This window comes from Cyanistes caeruleus, chromosome 7 (genome assembly GCF_971803275.1).
Source record: "Cyanistes caeruleus chromosome 7, bCyaCae1.hap1.1, whole genome shotgun sequence".
Lineage (NCBI taxonomy): Eukaryota > Metazoa > Chordata > Aves > Passeriformes > Paridae > Cyanistes > Cyanistes caeruleus.
In genome coordinates this window covers 11,671,884-11,681,799 of record NC_141707.1, presented here as the reverse complement: position 1 = coordinate 11,681,799, position 9,916 = coordinate 11,671,884, and the positions used below count along the sequence as shown (strand labels likewise).

Sequence of the window (9,916 nt, the reverse complement as noted above, 5' to 3'; positions counted from 1 at the left end):
CCACCCCTCCAGCTTTGCAAGTAACACTCACTGCAGACACCCCTCCTGGGATTTGTGATGCTGAAGAGCAGCATTATTTGGAGAGCACAGGACTGCAACCTGCCAGTTTCAAGGTATTGGCCAAAGCTCATATAACAAGTTGTGAAGGCAGATTACATTTCAGGTCCTGCATTTTGGTCCAGTATTTGTATTTGTTCTTACAGTACTTTCCCATTTTCACTGTGGACATGGGGTGTTCTGACTTTCCCCTGTATCCAAAGTTAGGACAGTATTTCACAGTACAGGACTGCTTTGCCACTTTTAAATCAAGGTGACTCATGCAGAGGACAGACAGAAAAAGCAGATGGCAGCACTAACACAGCACAACTCTTTCCACTGCCATTCTGCCATCAGTCCTTGTGCTGGGCCAGTAGGAGAGGGGGAGCTGTTGTAAGGTGATGAGAACAGGGCATCTTGTGATTTAAGTGTATGGGGACTACTCAGCAGCACTTCAGCACCATGCAGCTTGTGTCTGGGTACATGAACACCTTCCAGTGTCTTTTTTCCTTTGGAAATCTGTATTATGAGGAATGAGACTACCCTAAGTGCAGCCTAACCATTAAGGAGGAAGGCATCTGTAAAGAGACTCCCTGACCCAACCACTGAGCACTGATGAAGTGCCTTAGCATGTCACAGCAATTCACTGCCTGTTTGCACAGAGAGATGTGTGTCTGTGTCTGTGAACTGAGGTGGTATGATCCCAACAGCTCTAAGGAAGGCTCCCAGATTCCTCTGCAAGCTGAGAGCTTACTATCTTGACACTGATAGCTCTGAGGGAAACAACTTTTCAGTGGAAGATCAGAGGACCTTGAAAAATTATACTGAAGTCCATGTCCATCTCAGGGCACAAGATTTCCCCTGCAAAGAAGTAAAAACTTATTAGTAAATTGCAATAGTTTCATGTAAGAAACAGGAAAGCAGGAATGCTACTAACCTTGAGAACATGAAGACCTGTCTCTTCCTTTTTTTCTCCCAACTGCACATCAATCACCCACTTGACGGCACGGTTTTAATCTTATGCCACTTAGCATTAATCATATCACTTTTTACTTGGAATATGTGAAGTATTGTCTGTTTATTAGCTTAATAAAGGCTCAGATGCAGAGCTACAAACATCAGGCACCTCAGCACACACTAACACAGGGTTGCCCTTGATTTTAACTTCTTTGTGCCACAGAGAAGATCCCCAGGACTTGAGATCCACACTGGAGGTAACTCCAATGAGTACAAAGTCCCCACCATGCCACCACCTGCACTGTTCACTAGCTGACTTTACAGCTACTACTGACTGTGCAGCACGGCTCTCACCATACTTACATCTTATGTACCTCTGGAACACAGCACAGGTACTTCCTGCCTTTAGAAGTCCTCCTGGCTTCCTTCTCACAAGCATATCAAATGTCTTAAAGCAACACTGCAGAAGAGGCTGTCCATTCATCTAGACTATACATCACATCTATTTAAACATGCGAGCAATTTGAAGTCCCTGAGTTACAGGTGGCCTCTTTACACCATTTCCCCAGGAATTACTGCTTTCTGCTTCACCAGTGAGCAGTATTCTTCCACAGCAGCACCCAGAGGGAATCTCCTGAGGCATGCCACCCTCTTGTGTCCAAAACAAGTTTCACTAGTTCCACCTGCAAGTACCAGGAAAGCACTTCACCAGAGTAGAAACAAACAGCCCTCAGGTGTCTGGGCACACAGGTCTCTCAACCTCCCTTCAGCGCTCTGTTCTTGCTGAAGCTTCCATTTCAAACGAGGTTCAGTATTTCACACCAAGCAGGGAACTTGCACCAATTAGAAGCAATTTTCAGCATATCATGAAAGAGTACCAAAAGCAAGAAGTATCAAATGTAAACAACTTGTAAACATTAGTAACACATCGGTAGATCCAAAGAACATGAATGACCACAGAGACAACTCACAATTCAGAAACAACCTTTTGTCATGAAGTCTTTATGGCTTGACAGAAAGAAAGTTAGATTTGTTTTTGATGTGGTTAGTGCAATTTTTTTTATTTGAGAGGTCAGTTAAGAAGAGTTAAACAGATGAATCCAGTATGACACCTCAGTTTCCGAGTTGTTTTTGAACCTGATCTGAAATATGGCACTGGACTCTGTTCTAGAGTCAAGGCATTTGTGATCTCAGAAATAAAACCAGCTATTTACCCCCCAGGATATGGAGGGGGCTCTTCATGGGATAATTCCTATTTCATATAAAACAGAGGAAGGAAAGCTTAACAGCATCAGAAGTGCCGCTGTGTGCTTGGCCAGTACCTCTGCAATCCACATATACAGCTTCATCTAATACATAATTTATTCGGAAAAGTGAATGAAGGAAGGGGGAGTAGGCAGACTCATTGAAGAGATGGGTAATGCAGCATTTGAGAACAGTCCACTCCTGGAAATTCAGGCTCCTGCAAAGTAACCTTGGGCTTTTACGCATGGGAAGGTTACAAAAAGCATATTCCCCAACACTGTCTGAATTTAGATCCTCCTGTTCTGCTATCTCATGCAAAGCAAGAACAAATATCCAAGCTTCTATCCAAAGCAAAAATCAGTGTCACTTTCCTTGACAGTGATAATGGTGCTTAGAGAGAATTTTTCAAGTAGTGCACACCTTTCTGGAATCAGAATCAAGCTTCAAGACACTCACCATAGCTTTGATCGGAGCTATCCACTCTCTGATTCCAGAGACACCACTAAGTCTGGCACCACCACTTCCTTCCACTTATTGCTTTCACAAGCCATGCTCATTCCCAGGACACCAAGCTCACCAGAGCATTTTTGCTCTTCCCCTTCATTTCTCTTCCAACTGGAAGAGCTCCCATTATCCCTAGCGGAAGTCAACGCATGCGTGCACAGGACAGAGTAGACCTATTAAGGCTACATGGTTGACCAACAGAAATACGTGTATGTAACCGAAATTTTCTTCTGGTTAGCAAAGGGCACAGAGTTTTCATTGAGACACTTCCACCTGTGACCCTTACTTCCTTGTATCCACCTTCTCCCCCTACCCCCTTTACATACGGGGAAGACTCACTGTGCTTCCCTGATGCAAAACAAGAAATAGATCACATCAAGTTTGCTCCATACACCAAAAGGTGAAAAAAAACAAAACCAAAGGACAAACTGGTTCACAGTTAACTATAAATAAAAGTGCAGTAAGTGTTCAAGTAGAGTGTAGAGTTTAAGCAAGCTGTACAACCACATTTGGCATAGTCATCTTTTAAAGGCCCTGCGTGGGTCCCTCCCGTTACTGACAGCAGGGGGAAGAGGCTGAACACTATTAGCTGGTGCTGGATTTACAGGTCCTCGTCCATTGCCTCTCCCACTACCTGCATAAATGTGGCCGTGGTTATACGTGAATGGAAATCCACTTGCTTCAGGTCCAGTTTGTAAACCATTTCCTAAGAAGACAAAAAACGTTATCACAAGTTCCATGGGTTGAAATCACTGATTCCTTACATAAATTTACCAACAAGGAATACATGGAGTTTGCAGTAACCACCAAATCCTGAAGACCAGAAGGAAAAGCCGCTCTGGCACTGCAAGACCCCAAATCACAGCTGACCTTTCCCCTCCCAAACTCCCTTCCCTCCATCCCTAACTCCCCTTTCTCAGCTAAAGCAAGAAAGGTCACAATAACAGCTTTATAACACCACCTACTGAGTATGGGCATTGTGTAGGCAGGCCAGAATTAAAGTTCCCTCTCAGCTTATACCTGCTCAAAGCCTTGAAGCATTTTCATGCTTCATTCTTAAATCATTCTTAAATCTGCATTTAAGAGTCTATGTTTAAATGCAGCACAAAATTATCTGGATAACTAAAGTACTGGAATTCAGATTACCACTACTTCCGTTTTCAGGAGCAAATCAGGGAGGAAAGTCATGGTGTCTAGCAAGACTGAAGTAATTTTTAAAGCCAATGTCTCAGGAAGTTTGAAAAAGCAGAATTTCAAGTGCTGCAACAACTTTTCAAAAGCACCACAACAATTTAAGATTAGTCAAGACCCCTTATGTGATATAAGCACCCCAAATATTCTGATCTCCTCTTCTACAGAAGAAACCCTGAAAACAGTTTCAGGAAATGTTCATGATTACATGCATGAGGTTCAGGCCCCAGTCTGAATGATTTTTTAGAGCCTAGTGCACTTTTTTATCACAAGAATGGAGAACCTTTGAAATAAATTTCTATTCCCATTAAGTGTTTCTCATGTCTTCACTTCTACAAACTGAAAAAAACTTACCCAGTGGCCCAAAAGTACAAGTACCCATACCACTTGGTGCAGAAATATTATTCTGTTCACCCTGTGTATTTAGAGAAAGGTTAAAAAAAAAAAAGGAAAAAAAAAAAGACATGGATCAGAGAAAGAACATTCACACTTTCACAGAAAGGGGCTGGTTTTTTTCCCCCCCATCTATGTTCTAACAGTGGGTCCACATGGAATTTATCTGCTACTTCAATTATTGGTTCATTTTTAGCTATATATCACTAAGTCCATTTTTCCAGAAGAGTCACATCTGATCACAGCCTAGTGTGAAATAGTCAGAACACAGAGCACTTTAGGCCAGAAGCCTCACACAAGTTTAACATACCAATTTGTTCTGCCCGATGTGTTCCGAGTTGGGTTCGCTGTAGTTTGGCACTTCAGAGTAAACCATGCAGAACCTGGGAAGAAATTAGGATTATTAGAAAGTTCTAAAGCCATTTTAACAGAGTTCTCAACTCCACAATTCACAGAGCATATGTTCTAGACACATCCCATCACCTAGAAGTAATTAATCCAGACCCCAGTGTTTAGAGAATATCCATAGGTACCAAAAGGCTCTTTGATCCCTTTATAGTCTTGTGGTGAGGCTGCCACATCTTCCTGGTGAGAGCATTTCAATTAAGCAGACTCAAGTATTCATTTACTCAAGGAGGTAAACTAGCCTAAATAAAACTAAAGGTGATGAAAGGGCTCCCTCTGTCTCTCTTCCAGTTGGGACAATCTCATCCAGCACCCACCCAAAAGGTCACTGAGTCACCCAGCCTGCTCCCAGACAGGGATTGCATTACGCCTCTAGAGAAAACTCACTCCCACCCACATGCTCCCATACTGTGCAGTGCCCCATTAACAGCACAGAGGAGCCCAAAACAGGCAATGAAATTCAAAGCATCCTTTTCCACTCAAGGGGACTGTGGCAGAATAGGCCCATCAACTCACTACATGGAAATTACAGCAGAGAGGGAAGATTTGGATCATTACACTGCCTGGAATGGTAAAACACAAGTGGAGCTCCCACCTGCTGCTGGGAGGCACAACCCAGTGAAGGGCTCTCATCACTCCAGCCTGCTGGAGACTAAGTCAGCTGGGTGACACTTCTGAGCTCATGGATTTTGTACAAGACAATCTGTACATTCTTTTCATGTAAATCCATCTGAACACCGGGCATTTTGGAACCATACAGGAAGATATGTGGCAACCCCAGAGCCCCACTTCCCTGATGACTGCAAGGTTTCCCACACCACTTTGTGCAATAGTGGAAAAATACTCTTCTGGTTAGAAAATGTTGCTGTTGTTTCTATTGGTCAATTATGTTACTCATGTTTGTTCTTAGGCAGGAGCTGTTGCCCCAGTCTGCGGGCAGTTTAAAGCAGGTTTAATGAGGTTTGCTTCTGCTTGGGTATGATTCACTGGAGTTACCTTCTCTGCATTGCCTGTCCTTCAAGGATGACACACATACAAAAGGCTTCCACCAAAACGAAGTGGTTAATCAAGGTAAGGCCTAGGTAAGCAATGCAGATTAAGGTCCCTTGTCATTTATACATTTTCTCCTCCTAGACCTGTGCCAGTGATGGAGGCTGATTTTCTTCAAATGACCTACAGCCCAGAAAGGGTCAGAGCTCATTACATCCATGACCAACTGAGAACACGCTTTTTGCTGCCCTAAATTCCATTTCCCAAGAGCTACCAGGTCTCATACTTACCATGACACTCTGCTGAGAAGTATGAATACACAATACTTACTCCCCAATTTTATGCAGCTCCCCTCCTCGTCCCGTGTAAAGTGTCAGGCATCCTTTCCACAGAGACGCGTACCTGGCCAAAGGAAGGAGAAGTGAAGCAGCTTCTTAGTGAATGAGCTGACAGAGAAAGCAGAAGCATGCTATCTTTCAGGAAGTTAACAAGTCTTACACACCAGCATGGACTAAAAAAATTCCCAGGGACCCCAGTGTCATCAACACCAATGGTTTATAGATCCCCATGTACCACTTCTAGCAAAAGGTACCGGAAGCTCAGCAGACTCCTTTGACAATCCCAGGAAAGCAGCCAATTATTTTGAGATTGGATGCTCTTTTGTTGACTGGAGCAACCCTTATGACTTATCCTGCAGAGAAAAAGGCATTTTGCCAAAAGCAGTATCTGTGTTTTATTTGGTGACAACTCTCAGTTCTGCTTTCAGCAGGAGCTAGGAAGAATCACCTTTGCATGCTGGAGAACAGCTACTGCTACTGAACATGCATGATCAAAAGTGCTTACATTCTTAATACAGGTCCTTACCAGACTGGATTTTTTAAAGGATTAAGTTTGGCCATCAAATTCTAAGTGATGTGTAGAAGCACACTGAAATATTTTTTTGATTGCAGGAACATTCCGTTACAAAGACAGTGTGAATGCATTCTATTCTTTATGGTGGCACTTGACTTCAAGCACTGAAATTTGAGCCATACAAAATTTTGTGTAACTGTTCCCTTCAGTGAGGGGCATCACATATGTGTAGAGAATGAGGAAAATGCAGACCAGAAACACAGGCACAGTGCAAGGGAGTTAAAAAGAATACGTGTATTTTCTAGCACAGGAACAGAGAGCCTCAGCAACTGCACTCACAGAGTCACCACTTGGGACAAGTCACCACGTCCTTACGTTCCAGGTATATCTCTGGAACAGAGATAACAAACCTTCCTCTTGCCCTTTGCCTTATCTGCTGAGACTGGGAGACATCCGGCCAAATGCAGGGCCCTGAAGAGGCACCAGGGAGGAGTCAGGTTGTCAGGAGAGGACAGCACTGCCAGTGATAACCTTCTCCATACATCAGCACCAGCAGGAAAGCACAGGCACTGTAACTGCACGTGCTAGCTTGGGAACTTTCCATCCAGAACAAGGATTAGTGTTCTTCACGTCATAGATTCACTTTAAAGATTGCCTCACTGCTTAACCTTTAATAAACAGCTAATCAGGCAGTCTTGTGGCAGAAAACAAAGGAGAAGAGCTACCAAACAACAAGTCTAAGTCAAACATACATTTACTGGGAAAAGACCCAGCAAATCATGGGATTAACAACCTCCAGTACTAAGTTATTCCACATAAGCAAGCATTTGTTTTGATCTCAAAAAGAGCTGACCATTAAGCACTAAACTCCAGCACTAATTTCAAATTTAGAAATATTAAGTGCAACAGCTTCCTGTAAATGGGTTCGCCACCCAGTGACAAAAGTAAGCAAAACAGTGTCTGCTTTTGCAGAGGAATGAATCTGCAGCTTGAAATTCAGCAAGGGGAAAAAAAGGCATGTTTACCCATGGTGCCTGTGTAAGCTTTTCTGCTTGTATCAGAGGGCATCCTGCACTATGAAGTCAGCTTACCCTACAGAGCTGAAATTTACCTGCCTTGCAATGGCAACATCACACACTCAGTTCTATTTAAATATGAAATTGTGTTTGGAGAACTCCATATGCCAGCATGAGACCAATTTTCTGAATATGAGAGACAAACCAGGATGGATTTTGCTTTTGCCATTTCACTCCCTCCACAGTCTTAAGGGAGCATCCAATTCACGTAAATGAAGGCATGACTTTGCCACCCACCAGAAACAGTGATGTCAGCTCATAAATTTAATACATACAAGCCAAGCTCAGTTTTTTTACATTCAAGGATGCCATGACTCTCCCATTTGTTGCACAGAAATACCAGAGCAGTTAAAGTAAGCCAGTCACAGAAGGGAGTGCAGTAAAGCTGCTGAACAGTATCGCTCTCAATTTATTTCAATGTCATCTACACACACAGGGCTTTGTGCTGGCCCAGAGCTCTGGTTTAGTTCTGCCCATCCCTGCGCTCCACGTGCTCTCCACGCAAGCAGCCTTCCCCAGAACCACCTCTGCTGAGGAGTCAGCCCATTTTGTGTAAAAGGATATTTGCATAGGAGGAAGCAGCTGTAGTTTTGGTGGCAAGGGTCATGCAATTTCAGTCCAGAACTGAGAATTACACTCAAATGAACTTAAGAACAGCTCAGTTAGCAGCCTGAGTCACCTTTCACCTATTTTTTCATAAAAACAAATTAACAGGACCTTACACACACTGCAGATCCTGGCCTGCCATAGGCCAAAGGATCACTGTAATGGATTTCTGAAAGTGTAACCTAACTGGCAGGAAGAATTAAAATGAAGCTTACTATGACTTCACTAGTGACAATTTAAGTGACACGTAAAAGGATTTTCATATTGACTCTAGCATTCTTTCTCACAGTAAGTTTGGGGGTTGGGTTTGTTTCTTTCTTTAATTAAACCACCTCTGAGAAATTATTCGCACCTAACCAAATTAACACATTCTACAGTGTAGCCCTACAATGAATTTTTACAGTGAAACTTAAAAGGTTCTCATCTGCCTGTCATTTTTGTTATATCATTCCCACGAAAAGCAACTTTTCTGCGTGACATGTAACCATCCCCTTCTTTCATTAAGGGGCTGACTGCCAGAGTAAAGAACTAGCTGTGAAAATAAGAACATGCTTTGGACTTCCCCTGCTTGATTTACAGACCAGGACTGACTGTTGCTTTCCCCCCTGCCCCAGAAGTATTTCCCTAGGGAGCTTTCTAAAGCCAACCCGAATCTCTTCACCACCACCTCCTTATTACAAACCCAAGCCCCTCCTAGCCTGTACACTCACGCTAGGCATGTTCTGGCCTGGGAAAGGTGGGTTTAATTTGGCAAGTGACCTTAGGGCGCTGGCTCGGTAACACGGAGCGGGTCGGAGGCGGCGGCCGTGTCCCCCGTGGCCCTGGAGGGGCCCCGCGGGTGACAAAGGGCTGCGCGGCCCGGCGGGCGCGGGGCGGCCCCGTACGCACCCTTTGGTCAGGCGGATGATGTCCCCCGGCTGGATGAGGCCGCCGATCTCGTCCCACACGCAGATGGTGATGCTGCCCGTCTTGTCCGCCACCTTGCAGGACCTCACCTCGTGCCCGTCCTTCGTCTTGGTGACTCGCCCTGCGGGGAGAAGCGCGGCTCAGGGGGGGCACGGCGCCGCCGGCCCCCCCGCCCGCCGTGACACGCGTGGGCGGCCCGGGGGTGGGGCGTGCCGGGCGCCACTTACCGATCTCCAGCACAATAAAGATGACATTTAAGTTTTTCAGTCCGGGTTTTATGTCTTTTATAAGGAAATACGTGTCGCTCGCCGCGCTCATGCTGCGGCCGGCGCGGGGGTGAGGGCTAGCGGGGCGGGCCGAGCCCGCATCCCGCGGGGGAGCAGAAGCAGCGCGGGGCCGGGCAGGGGGGCACCGGCGACCCTCACAGTGGACGGGGACACGAGCACCGAGGGGCTGTGCGGTGACTGTGCGGCACGCCCGACCCCCACCGCTCCCTCTCCACACCGACACCACCAGCACACCGCCCACCCCGCCTCCCTCTCCCGCCGGCACTGAGGAGCACACGTGCGCCGCGCTCCGCTTTATACCGGCCGGGCGCCACCAACCCGAGCACCGGGAGGGGGCGTTTGGGGCGAATGGAACCGTCCGGGGCACGCGGAGCGCCGGGACTGGGTAACGGGCGGGCGCGAGCCGGGGCCGCGCGCTGATTGGTCAATGCTGCCGCCGCCATCTTCTCCTTCTCGGGGCGCTGCCGC

General features: G+C 45.9%; 1 protein-coding gene across 1 annotated transcript; it reads right to left on the bottom strand.

The window, feature by feature from the left end:
• Window positions 1-1,095: 1,095 nt before the first annotated feature.
• NABP1 (nucleic acid binding protein 1) lies at window positions 1,096-9,716 on the bottom strand. Its single transcript, XM_086898256.1, has 6 exons — window positions 9,389-9,716; window positions 9,144-9,282; window positions 6,052-6,123; window positions 4,637-4,709; window positions 4,288-4,348; window positions 1,096-3,448 (listed from the first exon to the last, which is right to left on the bottom strand). The coding sequence occupies exons 1-6, from the start codon at window positions 9,477-9,479 to the stop codon at window positions 3,261-3,263; spliced, it is 624 nt and encodes a 207-aa protein (XP_086754382.1). The 5' UTR covers window positions 9,480-9,716; the 3' UTR covers window positions 1,096-3,260.
• Window positions 9,717-9,916: the final 200 nt, after the last annotated feature.